We start from the raw sequence: 14,954 nt of genomic DNA, 5'->3' as shown, positions 1-14,954 counted from the left end.
TCATATTAATATGAGATATTTGATATCACATAATCTGTTCTGAACTTTTAAAATATCTTCCAAATATTTACAACACATCCTAAAAGGAGCAAAGTCCTGCAGCAGATCTGGAATGACCTGGAGGGATCAGACCGCTCCATCAGCCTATCTACAGGAACTGAAGGAGCTCAGTGGGAAAAGGGGGGTCAGGATGTTGTGTGGGTCTTGGTCCCAGAAATTGGAAAGGTAAATGGATGGATGAAGGCCCCCATTGCACCACCCTCCAATCTTCAGTTACATTTGCAGACATCATTCAGAGTCTGATCCATAGAATCAAGCTGACAGCTGCAGCCTATCTTACCTCAAAGCGCTGAGAGTTGACCTTCTTTCCCTTTTTCATCCAGGTGATCCGTGGTTTGGGCTCCCCTCCTGCCTGACAAACAAAAGATGCCACGCCTCCAGAAATCCCTATTTGGTCATCCGGTGCTTTGATGAAGTTTGGCATGCCTATAGGAGGGAGAAGTTTAGCTGGAGGAAGACAATGAACTGGTTGAGAGTTAGTCTGTTATTAGAGTATTTTGAGCAGGTTGAGATCTCGAGTTTGAATTACAGCGACACCTCAGTCCTCTTCTGTCTTTGCCTTGTCTGTCATATGCCTGCTGCTGTGCTTGGATCACTACTGGACTCACATTTGACCCTTACTTCTTTGATAAGGAGAGAAGCACATGGTTGACCTGAGTTATCCTGGACTTTAACAGGAACATGATGATCAAAGTGTTGTATCTCTAAACAAGAGAGCACCGGCCCTGAGAACCAGAGTCTCTGCCTTATTTGCAAGTGAACTCTGGTGTGGTTTATTTCACTGTGAATGTAGAAAGACTTTCCATGGACTAAAGAGATTGGAAGAGAACCAAATGAAGAGAAGTCTGTTTGTTAGGAGAAAAAAAACTACCACACTGTAAATCTGAAAAAGCAGAAGTCGTACAAAAATGTGTAAGTATCTGCTAGGTAAACTTGGTGCATAGTGAGGAGCTGTTGGCGCTTATTCATATCATCTGTTTTCTTCTTCCTGTCCTGGACAGAGCTTAGTTGGAGGAATGATAACCTCAAATAAGCAGCTATTACAACTGTGTGATTTTTCCATCTCAGTATTTGGTTCTTGAAACAAATCTGTTGATGGGAGGGGTTGATTATCTCCTTTCCCACCCAAAAAAGAAGCAGCGCAAGATCATAACTGTTGTCTGTTCTTTTAATATTGTTGACACATTAGAATGCCTCATGCATGTTTGTCACACAATGACTTACAAGACCACTGGTGCTAAAACAAACTAGACTAGGTACTGACTGTCAGTGTGAACAGACAGGATCAGTTGGGCCAGCAGCAGCAGGGAAAGAAGCCCTCTGAATTGAAGATCCATCATCTCAGGGGTGAGGGACCTCCTATGGTCCTGAAACTGGAGTTCATTGGCTGCAGGCACACACATTTATCCCCCAAGACCTGCAGAGAAACAGGAAACTTCAGATTTCCGCTGATTTGAAGCAAGTAACATGTACACTAAAGTACAGAAGACGAGGGTGAAGACTGAGTCTGACATAAGACCTTTGAAGGTTTTAAAAATGAACAAAAACAAAACAGTTATGATGCAGTCACTTATCTGAACGTTTTTCTGAAAAAAACATGATTTTGCTCAACTCACAGCGACTTGGCTGATGGGATAAATGAAGGAAAGCTCCAGAAATCCCAGCTGGAAGGAGGCGCAGCTCCATCCATAGACACAGACACAGTCCTGAGCACATCAACACACAGACAAACAAGCTCAGAATAAAAAATATTGTGAGAACATCACTTAGATCTGAAGTCAGACCACACGAAGAATGTTTCTGCAAATATCTACAAACTTGAAATGAAACCACAAAAAAGCACAATCCAGTTCTTTTAAGGGCCAGTCTCAAATCCAGCTCAAGGTTCTGTCAGGAACAAAACCAAAGCCAAACAAATCATGTGACATATGATCAGAACTTTCATAACAGATCTGTCAATACCCGGGTTAACAATGACTGTCCTCAGTGCTGAAGACATATAGGGTACAGACAGAAAAAGGACTACTGTTGGTCGAAGAAGGAGAGGAGGAGGGCATGTTTGTAGGGAGACGAAGAGAAAAGGAAAAGCAGGAGTGAAGAGCTTAACGTAGAAAGTTTGAATATACATACTTTGACAGACAGTTGATAGACATGATGGAAGGAAGAAAGGTGGATGAAAAAAGAACAGAGAGGGAGTAATACTGAGGTAGGAGTCTGCAGAGAATGTTCTGGAAGCAAAGAGAGTGTCAGATAGGTTGATGAGTGTGAAGCTGGCAGCTGAAGTTTGTTGTTGAATGTTGTCAGTGGTTATCCCCCCACTCTCCCTGGTAGCCATGAAGAAGGAGACATTTTGGAGGGAGATGGATGAGGAAATCCAGAGTATTTTTAGAGGGGAGAGAGTGGTGAACAGAGCAAATTAGGTAACAGAGAAATTTGGTGTTCAGGACAGGATTGCAGAAGAACAGATGGGGTTCGATTTTGATCAAGGATAGGAATGTAAGTGGTAAAGACATTTTCTAGAAAAGAGAAAAGAACATAGGAGTGGAGGGAGCAGCATAAACATTGATTACACCTTAAGCAGATGTTGTAATCTGAAGGACATCAGGGACAGCAAAATTGTGGCTGGGGAAAGTGTAGCTGCACACCACAGGTTGGTGGTGTGAGGATGACTCTGGTGGTGAGGAGGATGAAGAGGACAAGGGCAAGAGGTGGACATTAAAGAAGGAAGAATACTTGATATACTTTTGGGGAGGAGTTTGAATAGGTTTTGGGAAGCGCTCATTTCTACACTGTTGATGTCTGAGTCTGTCGCTGAAGGAACTCCTCAGTCCCTTCACAGACGGGTTCAGTGGGTGAGATCTGCTGTCCATGAAGGATCTGAGGTTGGTCAACATCCTCCTCTCACCCACCTCCTCCACAGAGTCCAACGAGCAGCCCAGGACAGAGCTGGCCCTCCTGACCAGCTTATTCAGTTCTGGTCAGTTCTGCTCACCCCCCAGCAGACAACAGTGTAAGAAAAGGCAGAGGCCACCACCACAGTCATGAGTTCTGAGTAGAGGTCTGCACACTCCAAAGGACCTTGGAAGTTGTAGGCGACTTTGACCTTCCTTTACAGGTCATCGCTGTTGTGGAACTAGTCTGTTGTTTAGGTGGACACCCAGGTACTTGAAACTGTCAACCACGTCAATGTCACTTTCTTAGCTGATCACCGGAATGTGGCCCACTGTTCTTCATCTTCAGGGGTCAATCACCATCCCTTTGGTCTTGCAGGTCTTTAAGCACAGGTGATTGCTTTCACTAACAAAAGTACCTGATGGTTGACTGGTACTACCCATAATCTCCTTCAGACACACAGCTCACAATGGCTGAGACAGCTGGTGGAATACATGAAGTGGTAAATGGCAAATGGCGTAAACTTGTATAGTGCTTTCCTACCTTCCTTGAAGGCTCAAAGCGCTTTACATTCACACACACATTCACACATTGGTGGTGGCTCCGCTGCTTAACATAAACACCAACCTTCCACCAGAGGCAAGGTGGGGTTCAGTGTCTTGCCCAAGGACACTTAGACCACTGCACCATGGGACGCCCGTAGTGCTAGAGCCAAACTGTAGAGGGTGAAGAAGAACTGTGAGGGCACGAGGGGGCTCTAGTACTGCAGACCATCACCTCGGACACACAGTTGTGCAGACGCACGTATGTGGACGATTTGTGAGGTAGTCCACGGACGATCCCAAAAAGACCACTTTTGGTAGTGTGTTCTTATAATCGTATATGCTGCTTTTCAGCAACGTTGTTGTAGTGGGCTGAAAACACTCCCGTCAACATGCCCATCCCATATTAGGCTTCATTTTCACCTTTCAGCATCAGACGGGTGACGTCAGTGGTTATTGGTCCAGTGTTTACATGTCTGTTTCTGGAAGCAGCACCATAAAACAAATTCATTAAAGACCCACCCCAATGAAAATCCTGTTTACGGTGTTTTAAACATATTCTTGAGGCATTTTTCTTATGACGGAGGACATAAAGAATATTAAGCTTAAAACTGCATTTCTACTTTTTTTTTAATTCAAATCATTATGAATCAAGAGCAGACTAAAAATATCATTTGAAAGAGCTTGTAGTTGCTACACACAAACCACAATTGGCAGGTGCCAAGGTCCCTGCTCCGCTCCATCTTGTACAAATAGATCCACGTATGTCTTGGTTTCCCTCGTCTGAGCTGGAATCTGGCTCACAACGGCTGAAAAGCTTCGATGTTTGACACTTTTTTGCAATGCTAGGTTGGGGTTGTGAGGGGCTGTAAGCTAGCGGGGGAGCATGTAAACAAAAGGATGATGGGAAATAAAAGTAGGGTTGCTGTGCAAAATTCAGAGGTGAATTTCTAATGAGCTACTGCTGCTCTGCAGAAACTATGTCCTAGAAAACAATACAGTTTTTTATTTTATTTTAACTAAACAGCTAAATCACAGTTAAAAGATCACTGGGAATACTTTTATAATAGATAAAAGATGATCGGAGGGGAACTTTAAGCCACCGCACTCTCTCGATACACCCTGAATAGGCAAATGTATACAATTACTGACATGTAAGTACAAAAACAAACCCAAAAAGGCTCGGCCAAATGAAATAAAAATTTCTGAGTTTAAATCATTGAAACTGTAAGGATCTCTGCAGATTCAATTCAAAAGTGACGTTTTTCTGATGTGGTTTCATTTTAAATAAAAATTTTATTTAATCTAGATTAAAATAAATTGAACATTAGGCTGAGACGACTTACCATGCCATGAAATTGCTCTGATGCTGTGATTCTCCCTCTCCTCCTGCAACCCCCACATCCACCAGTATGAAGGAAAGCAGCAGATTGCCAGGGCTGGGGGGAGTGCCAGGCTCAGTGGGTCACATCCCCTTAGAGGCATCGAACCAGCAACAGTCAGAGTGGACGTCACGCCTCGAGGAGCACAGTGCCAGCCACCCCCCACCCCACTCACACACATACCTCTTTCTTCAACTCCTAGCTGACCGTACAGGAACATCATGTCCCGGACATACGGTCATGATTCATATCCGCAAAGCGAGCTTTAGGAGTGAAAAGGGAGTGAATGACAGGGCTGTTGCCCCAATTGGAAGGGGGGGGTCGGGGGGGCAAGTAGATTACAGCAGGAATCAGACTCAGACTTAAACATTAAAGCAATATATGAGAGATGCAACCAGGACTAAACAACCCCTGCTGTCTACAGCCAGCCCCCCTCCCTACAACCACGCACAGTCCAATTATGTCACATTTGGATCCAACATTGCGGCGTATGTGAGGACGGCAGTGTAAAGAAACCACATGGATGGTTTCTTTGCACTGCCGTGGGAACAACATAGATGATAACCTCTGGTCAGCCTTGTGACCTCGCAGACAGGATGGTGTGTTAAAAATGGTGGGCCAAGCTGAGCCCTGTAGCCTCTGAACGGAAAGAGACAGTCCAAAAAAAAGGATAATTAAGAAACGAAACAAAAAAAACACTTTCGAATTTGTTTTACAAATAATATCGTGCAAATAAAGCTAATTTTCTGTCAGTATTCTGGCTACTGTGGGGTGAAGGAAGGGCACATCCTGGACAGGTCGCCAGTCTGTCGCAGGGCCACACAATCACACACCCATTCACACTTGTAGTCACACCTAGGGACACTTCAGAGTCATCAGTTCATCTAAGAAGCATGTCTTTGGACCGTAGGAGGCAGCCAGAGTGCATAGAGAAAACCCACACATGAACGGGGAGAACGTGCAAACTCCACTCAAAAATTCCCAACCGGAATTTCCACCAGAGTCTTTTTGCTGTGGGCGAAACTACTACAACTACTGCGCTGAGGGAGTTGGGGCAATAAATGGACAAATGTGGGACCATGTAAAAATATGAATATAAACTTAATACTAAACTGTATTATAGTATTACTATACTATAGAAATACTATACTAAACTGTATCACAGTGATACTAATACTACCATACTGTGCTATGCTATACTACCCTATGGTATATTATAGTAATACTAACACTAAGGCAGCTGGAAGTCTCAGAGCTGTCTCAGAGGACTGGCGGATGGGAAGTCAGGGTTTGATTCCCAGGGGCGTGATGAGGTTAATTCAGTGTGGGTCCTTGGGCAAGACCCTTCACAGTACCGTCTAACTATGTAGCCATTAGGGGGTCAAGTCTTGGTCCCCTGTGCCCCTGTGCCCAGGCCAGATTTAAATCAGGGTTTTGTCGGGAAGGGCATCCGGCGTAAAAGTCTCTGCCAAACCACCTGCTGTGGGACCCCTGAAGGCATATGCCGAAAGGTGAACAACAACAATACTAACTGTACTAATACCGTACTATGAGCATATCTGTATTTTATTTCATTTTGGTTAAAGGAATTGGGCTATCTCCTGTGTTAAAACTCTGTTCCAGAGCTCCTGCTGATGTTAGTTCAGTATAGAGGAAGAGAGCCTTTGTTTCCACACAAGCATGAGGATGCATCTAAATTCTCAGAAAATAATCTTTCCCATCTTGTTACTTTGACCCTGTTAGTTCTACCTCCAGTACCGACAGATGCGATTGTAACCCAGGTTACTAGACCTTGTTAGAGAGGATGGTATTTTTAGCCTATGAAGTATGTTGTGAAGTGCAGAAGAACTTCAGTGGAAGGATATAAGAGTTTTGTCTTGATTTTTTCAAAATTTTTTCAAAATACGCAACATTTTCATTTGGAAAACTGTAATCCAAAACACATGGCTGCAAAGCATGCAAAGCAAATAAAAAACTAGTACAAAGTCTGACCAACAGAAGAAATAAAAAAAACTACATATATATACAGTATATATATAATTTAACAAAATAAAAATTGCAATAAATTCTGTAGGAATTTATAAAAAAAGCATAAAATAGTTTTTGAAATACAAACAATTTGGCTTCTATTTCAGAAAACGAAATGTATAAATAAAAAAAATTCCTAATATTACAAAATTGTTGAAAATAAATTGAATCTTTTGTCTTTGAGTTTATTAGGGTTGTGTTTATTGCTTAAAGTTTGTGTTTTACTAATAAAATTGGAGATCCCATTTTTCAGTCTGTCAGCTAAGACATGAGTGAATAATTTATTATTAACATTCAATAAAGTAATTAGTCTTAAATTGTCAATAAAAGATTTGTATGCTGATGGTGAGCCAGCTAACCGGAGTCTGAAGACAAGCATCTGACAAGAACTTCAGGTCCCTGGTTGCTACAGGAGAGAAACTGGACATTGTGTTCAATTGTGGTAGGACAGTGTACTTTTCCACAGGTGCTGAGTCAACAGTTGTTAGAAATAACTGTCTAAGCATGGAACAGATTCTGTATTATGGTTGAAATATTGTTCTGATTTATTGAATTTAGTATGGAACTATTGTCCTGTTGTCCTCTACAGTGGACGTGTTGTGAATTTAAAATAAAAAATATTTAAAAAAAATGTAATTGTAAGGTGTTTTTTCAGGCCCAAATAGATAGTAAATCACACAAAAACAGAAATTGTAAGACACTTTTTTTCCTTGGTTCTCAGGAGGATATGGAAAAACATTCAATTGAATTGGAGTAATATGACATTTAGTCAGATATGTAAATTTGAGTTGTATAAACAACTATTGAGTTGGATAGACGTAAGAAATTAGGTTGAACAAATTTAATTCAATTACTTGTTACCAATTGAATCAATTCATTTTAGTTTTATAAGTTGTATAAATGTATATATCACAATGTAATTGGAAATAAGATCAGAAACTCATGCGTTTACTTTGTCCGTTCTTTTTCTCCAAGCAGAAACTCTTTCTTGCTGATGCACCAGTATTACTTTATTGATGGGTTTATAATCTTCATACGCCGTCATTTAAATCTCCAACTCCGCTTCACTAAAGTATAGCGCTCTCTTTTTTTCTCCACGAATTTCCATGGTGACTCGGGATATCAGCGATCCATTGAGAATGTCTTTATGTACTTGCCGTGCGCGCCCATTAACCCAGGGTTACCAAGTCGAGCGTTATTAGGCTAACTCATATCTGGTCTTTTGGAACCGACATACCCAGAGTAAGCGAGTTCAGGTGGATTTCAGCCAGAGTTCAGGGTTAAAGTCAGGGTAGTTTAAACATGCTTCCTGGAATACACCCTTTCCTCTGTCAAATGATGATGTTAGAGTTTGTAACCCTTGTGCTATCCTAGGCACTTTAACATTGGGAGTTGGGTCATCTAGACCCACTAGACAGTGCTCTGAACCTTTTTTCTTCAGTGATTTGTGATCTTCACTGGTGTCCATGGATTACATGAAATCTATCCACCTTTATCCACCTTTGTCATGGTAGGGAGAACACGTCAATGGAAGGGAGGGGGGTCATCTAAGATGGCACAAGGGTTAAAATAATGCAACAAAAGATTTTTGAGACATGAAGGCCTCAGGTGACAAAGATCCTCCCCAAGGTTGCAGAAATAAATCATCAGTACTCCTCAGTCCGATGTTAACATCAACAAACGTATTAATAATATCAGCCAAGAGGACTTTCAGATCTGGGGGGTATTCCAGAAAGCACAGTTTCCAGAGTCACCAAAGAAACGCGTGGAGAAAAAAAGAGAAACACTGATTTAGAACATAGTTCCTGCAGAGGGGCAGAAGATCATTAGAAATTGACCTCTGAGTTGTGGGCCGGTGCTGAGTAAGTCCATCCCCTTCCCAACATCGATCCGTTTACACTCTCTCCCATCAGCTTGATCCCCCGTCACACCCCCAACTTAACATTACCGGTGCAACAAAAATGGTGACCAATACCAGAGCTATCCAGCCTTACAGTTTAGATCCAGATTTCAGCTGAGACGAGGAAAACAAAGACGTTTGTGGATCTATTTGTCTGTAAGTGATGCATCGGAATGGAGCAGAGCAGGGAGCTTGTGGCCTGCCATTGTAGCTTCTTCATCATCTCAACAGTCTTTTTACAACTGCATCTTTCATCTGCTCCTGATTCACAACAATTTGAATAAAGAAATACTCAAAAATGAAATTTAAAACGTAATTTTCTTTTAATGTGTCTTCCACCAAGAGAAACTTTCTACAATGACATGTTAAAAAAACTAAATTTCCATTTTCATTTGAGTGGGTCTTTAACAGAAAAAGGTAAAAGTAAATATTAGCATTGGTTTCAAATTAAATAAAAGAGGATTTCACTTTTTAATTTGAAAAAGTTGCAAAAAAACAAAACAAAAGTTGCTCTCCCAGGTCAAACACAACTTCTTTCATGTGTTACCAGATGATTCCCAGCCTCTTTAAAAATGTCCACAGTGGAAAATATACGCAATTACTTTCAGAGCACTTCAGGTCTGCAGAGCAGTACGGGCTGGAAAGCAGACTCCTCACAATCTCTGCAAGCTTATAGGGAAGTGAGCGAGGAGGAGGAGGGTCACATCTGAGTCTGCAGGTGAAGAGCTAAACAAACCTGCTCAGGTTCAAAGAAGCTACCCTTCTGAGCATAAACATGAAGACTGAGGGTGAAACAGAATCAGAAATATGCAGGAAGGAAAATTTAGGCACCAGTTTCCACTAATCAGGCAGCAGAAAAAAGAAAACTGATAGAGGGAAGAGAGAATGAAAGAGCAACACCTTACGGAGCTGCTGTTAATCCCACACTGAAGTTTAATGTTCTAGGAATAAAAACATAGGCAACCACATTTGGGTCTTTGTCAAAGTTAAATCCCGCTCTAAAGTTCTGGAAGTGACTGATGGCTGTATGGTCCATCTGCAAAAAAGTGTCTTTAGACAAAGAACTTTCTCTGGAACAGCTGCAAAGGAGTGGAGCTCTGTTCCTCAAGCCATCAGAGAATTGCCATTACAAAATTGGTTTTAAAAAACTTCTTAAGAACTGATTTACGATGCATCAGACATGCTACCACCACACATAAAGCCCTAGATCTGCTCCGATCAAGCCTGGCCACCATTAATGTCCACAGATTGAATACCTTAATGATGCATATATGCATCATTCCACTTTGGCTCCAAAATTACCTTAATTTAGCATCTTTTTTTTTTTTTTTGATGGCTGGAAACAAATTCAGAAGCCAAGTGGTTCAATCGCTGGTTGTATTAGTGTTGTGATTGTTGTTAAATAACCACATAAGTAAAAAACATGCTGATATAATTTTTGTTTACCTTTGTTGTATTTTTCCACATAATATTCTTGTTTTGTTGCTTTTAAGGCTTTTTTTTTCCCTTAGGAATTTCACTGCAAAGGATGTTAAGTTGGTATTGCTTTTCTGAGTGAGCCTGCTCCTCCGATGCACAGTGTGCGCCTTCATGGAGGGATCTGGCTGAGTTGGTATGCTGACAGCATCTCAGCATCCTCAGAGAGGAGAGTGAGCGCAGAGCTGCCAGTGTCTTTGGTACGGGAAAAATCCTCTCAAAGTGTTATTTTGTTCCTTTAATGATGATTCCAGAGCCAAACAGGTGTCAGAGATCCTCCAAACGACCTACATCCCGTTTCAACAGCTCAGAGCAGACAGATGGTTTAGTTCTGACCAAATCCTAACCAGCTGAATTAATAAAAAACAGAATAGTTTAGTTCTTAAATATTCCTATTTTATTTTTATTTTTTTTGGAACATTTAGAGATCCTAATAGTGTCTAGAAACCCCAGTTCCTCTAACAAGAGTCTCCTCAAACTCAAAGCTCTGCATTTCTGACAGACCGTGAACGTCCCTCACCTGTGAACTTCTGAAGAAGAAGATGTCCACCAGAAGAGGGGAGATGATTCTGGGAGTCCTGAGGAAGCGGAGCTCCCGGGAGCGCAGACGATGAAGGCTCCTCCGTGAAGGAGCGCTGCTCTCAGAGCTGCAGACTCTCACTTTCACGCTTCTTCCCTCGGGACTTTTCGGCCACGTTCGGTTGTTTCCGGAGCTGTTCGCACAACATCTTCCGCTGTCCGAGCGCTCACGTGCACGGTGTCAGACCTGTTCTCAGGCTAAAGTCACAACTTCAAAAAGTGGTTTATTCTTTTTTCAGATAAAAAAAAAAGTTTTCACTTTTTTTTACATTTTCACAAAGACTGTGACAGCAACCCAAAATATCAAATCTGCTCCTATTTTTCTATGTAATTTTTTTGTATGTTTTTATTATTATCTATTTCTTTGGCTGCTGTCAATTGCTGCTCCCCAAAATGACCAAACGAAAACCAAAATTGTTTAATCAACTTTAAAAGGCTCGGGTTCTCTGGGGATAAACCATAGTTGTGTCCGAATTTCTTCCCTATTCACTACATTGTGCTCTATATAGTGCGTTCGCCATTTTGTAGTGGTGTCCCAATCTACAATTTCATAAAGATTTCCCAGAAGTCTCTGCGAAAAACCAGTGTGCATCAATTTTCACTAAATTGGCAAATGTAGACAACAATGCATTTCATCTGAACATTTTTTGCAAACAAAAAGTGTGTTTAAATGTATCTTTTAATTAAACAATCAACATTTTCATCTTCAGAACTCAGTGGATTCATAAATAGTATTTTTAAAATGCTCGTATTGATTAAATTTTCACTTCGTGTAATCTGTGACGTCACATTTCCCATTTAAAAAAAAAGAAATGTTGTGAGCATGGTGTCCGAATTGCTTTTAAAATCCAGGGCACTACATAGTCCTGCAATATATAGTTTTTAAGTAGTTAGGGATTAGGGTGGGAATTTGGACGAAGCCCACATCAGGAGCAATGTAGGGTTCAGTGTCTTGCCCAAGGACACTTTGACAGGGCAGCGACTGAACCTGCGATCTTCTGATCAGAGGTTGAACGTTCTACCTCTGCAAAATGCCTGCACCATAACTGATTGCTTTTAGTACAGAACGATCTAACACGTAGAAAAAATTTCAGCATTTTACTGTAACTCTGTTTTTTATGATGATGATGTTAACATCTTTGAGACTCCACAAGTAAATTGGCTTTTAGCTGCAGATCAGTGTCTTCAGCTGCTCTGTCATAGTATCCACCGATCAGTCAGTTTTTAGGAGGTCTAAGGGGCTTTTATTATGCCATTAAAACAGGAAAAGAACAGGAGGGCAAATCCCTTAGTAAGGACAGGTCTTATTAGACTGTGGGAGGAGGCTGGATGTCCAGAGAAAACTCGTTCAGCAAAGCAATGTGCTGCAAGCCCCCAGCTGAGCTCTGATCCAGTGATATTCCTGCTTTGGTACAGATACAAGAGCGAGCGCTGAACAAATATTCAACCATTCTCCTCTGTATCAAGGCATGTCTAATTTAATGAAAGTATAGACCCTTTGGAAGCAACTAAACTGTCTAATTCTCCTCATTTCCACCCCTGCCAGCAAAACAAATCATCTAACAAGCCACCAGATGGTCTCCCTCAGGATGCAGCAAATGAAGAGATGTATGCTGGGAAATAGATCTATTAATAGGCACATGTAAGCATTTCTCCTGGAGTTCTACACACAAATATCAAAAAGCATCTTTAACTGAAACTTAAAGAATCTGACAAAACAAGAACTGCAGCAACAATGATAGCAACATCTGCAACATCTGCCATATTTCCAGAAACAAACTTTTGAAATGGGATTTTTTTGTGTGTGTGGAAAAACCTCACTCAGAGTTTGTTTAACTAAACTCTATTTGTGCAACCTGAAATAAATGAAACAGTTGAGACCCCCAACCACCTTTAAGAAAGATATACCTTGTTGGATTGTAGGTTTTCAGTAACCAAAATAACCGTCAACTGTCAATTTTCAATTCAGTTTATTTATAGTTTACCAGTTCACAACCCAAAATTTCTCAACACAAAAAGCAAAAGCAAAAAGACAATGGACTTTGATGTATATGATCCAGTTCAGTCCAGATCATTGAAATCAGACCAAGTTGCTGTTCCCTGATCACTGCTGAAACTGTCTTCCTGCGGTGTGGATTGCAGAAGGAACAGAGTAGAGGTAGTACAGATCAGTAAGGATGAAATGATAAAGACAATGAAGAGGATGAAAAGTGGAAAGTCAGTTCGTCCTGACAACACGGAAGAAATGCAGTGTTTGGCAGAGGTGAAAGTAGAGTTTTTGACTAAACTGACAACAAAAGAGTGAGAGGATGTCTGAGAAATGTCCTGGTCCCCATTTTCTACAAGAGTGGAGGCATGCCGAGCGGTACAAACAACAGAGAAAAACAAGCTGATGAGTCACAATGAAGTTATAGGAAAGACTAATAGAAGCTAGACTGAGGTAAGGAGTGAACAACACTTTGGTTTCATGCTGAGAAAAAGCTTCACTGCTGTATGTTTGCTTTAAGGGTCTTTTGGAGAAGAACAGAGGTGGTCAGAAAGAGCTGCATCGTGTATCTACAGAAAGTCTTTGAAAGAATCCAGAGAGAGGAGCTGTGGTTTGGATGAACGTTGGAGATGTTCAGGGCATGAATGAGAGCTGGAAGACAGTGGTGAGATGTTCTGTAGGTGTGACAGAGGAGTTCAAGATGGAGGTGGATCTACACCAAGGATGGTTGAGGAGGGAGTTAGATGGATGAAAGCTCACACAGTGGAGTAGTGGTTAGAAGGCCCTGGATGATAGATAATCTTGAGATTATAAAGGAAAGATCTTTGCAGATGTGAATAAAAAACACCTTTAATCATAGCATAGTCAATAAAAAAACAATTCTTAATCTTGATAGAGTAGATTTCCTATTTTAAAGAAGTACAGAACGAGTGTGTAAGTATTTCTGATTCCTGAACTGCTCCACTCTTGTTTGGGGTTCCTCAAGGCTCTATCTTAGAACTTTTTTGATTTCCCACCACCTAACTTCACTGACTTCCATTCTGTGAAATCACTTCCTTTCACAATTACCAATTAAAAAAAGATTGCTCAGTTGGACCTTTTGAAGTTTTAATTACAATAAGACAGAAGTGACTGTTTACTTGTTACTCCTTACTTTAATCTATTTTATTTTTAATTGTATTTCATTTGTTTACTCATTTACTCCTTTCTATTAATAAACTGCATTTTTTTTCATCTCTTTACATCTGCATTTTTGCACACTGTGTTTACTTTTCATTTTTGCACAACTGACCTCTTCTGACTGTTTTTGAGCTGTTTGAATCTCATTGCAATTGTAAATTGCAATGACAATAAATGACTAATTCTGAACTGATACTGTTTGGTCCAAGCAGCTCCTCCACAGTTTTCCTGGCTCAACATTTTAAACAATCTGTATTAAATCTTAGTTTGAAATGCGAAAGTTATTCTGACATCATCTGACAAAATAACTCTGTGGTAAAGACTAGTTTCTCTATTTAGGGTAGTTGGTAAAGGTAAAATCATTTTTATCAAAACAGCATAGATAGATGCTTTTCTTTCCATTTTTACTGGAGCTACCTGTATTTAGTTCTGAATCAGCCAGTCGTCCCTCTCCTCTATGCTCCAGCACGTTTCCGCTGGTTGGAGCATCAAAAGGAACCAAATCTCAACAATTTTGACTTCCCCTCACTGGCTGGAGATGCATTATAAGTTTATTATATTTGTTTTTACGTCTCTAACTGATCTTGATCTATTTGAAGCTCAGGGGAGAACATGCTTTTTCAATCTGTGCGCTGCTGAAAGGCATTTGACCAGCGGTGGGACTAGAACCTTTTATAAGAGGGGCGGTAGGAGGGCAGAAGACTTTGGAAGGGTGGCGAATGAGAACAGGAGAGTGGACGGCCATTTCATATGAAAAGAATTGAAAAAGGCGTATTTCAACAGGTTTTATTTATATCAATACGTTCTTTTAGCTATGGTGCCATTATTAATGCTAGAAGAAGCTGGTATTGAATTTTTTAAAATCGTTAAAGATAACATGATACTGGAGCTTCCCCCCTTGCCACCTGTAGCTCCACCCCTATATTTGA

At 40.8% G+C, this 14,954-nt stretch overlaps 1 protein-coding gene across 7 annotated transcripts in view; it reads right to left on the bottom strand.

Annotated features, from left to right (window-relative positions):
* Window positions 1–11,020, bottom strand: part of ptprf (protein tyrosine phosphatase, receptor type F) — a 52,184-nt gene extending 41,164 nt beyond the window's left edge. For 3 of the 7 annotated variants that reach the window (XM_020702201.2, XM_020702204.2, XM_011473805.3), the window contains exons 1-4: window positions 10,801–11,020; window positions 1,677–1,766; window positions 1,325–1,477; window positions 341–486 (exon numbers count right to left, since the gene is read on the bottom strand). In XM_020702201.2, coding sequence (XP_020557860.1) covers window positions 341–486; window positions 1,325–1,463 — 285 coding nt within the window. In that variant the 5' untranslated portion in view covers window positions 1,464–1,477; window positions 1,677–1,766; window positions 10,801–11,020. The remainder of the gene's footprint in view (window positions 1–340; window positions 487–1,324; window positions 1,478–1,676; window positions 1,767–10,800) is intronic. The other 4 variants (XM_020702199.2, XM_020702202.2, XM_020702203.2 and 1 more) reach the window with 2 other exon arrangements.
* Window positions 11,021–14,954: the final 3,934 nt, after the last annotated feature.

Source organism: Oryzias latipes, chromosome 4 (genome assembly GCF_002234675.1).
Source record: "Oryzias latipes chromosome 4, ASM223467v1".
NCBI lineage: Eukaryota > Metazoa > Chordata > Actinopteri > Beloniformes > Adrianichthyidae > Oryzias > Oryzias latipes.
This window is presented reverse-complemented; position numbering and strand designations above follow the sequence as displayed.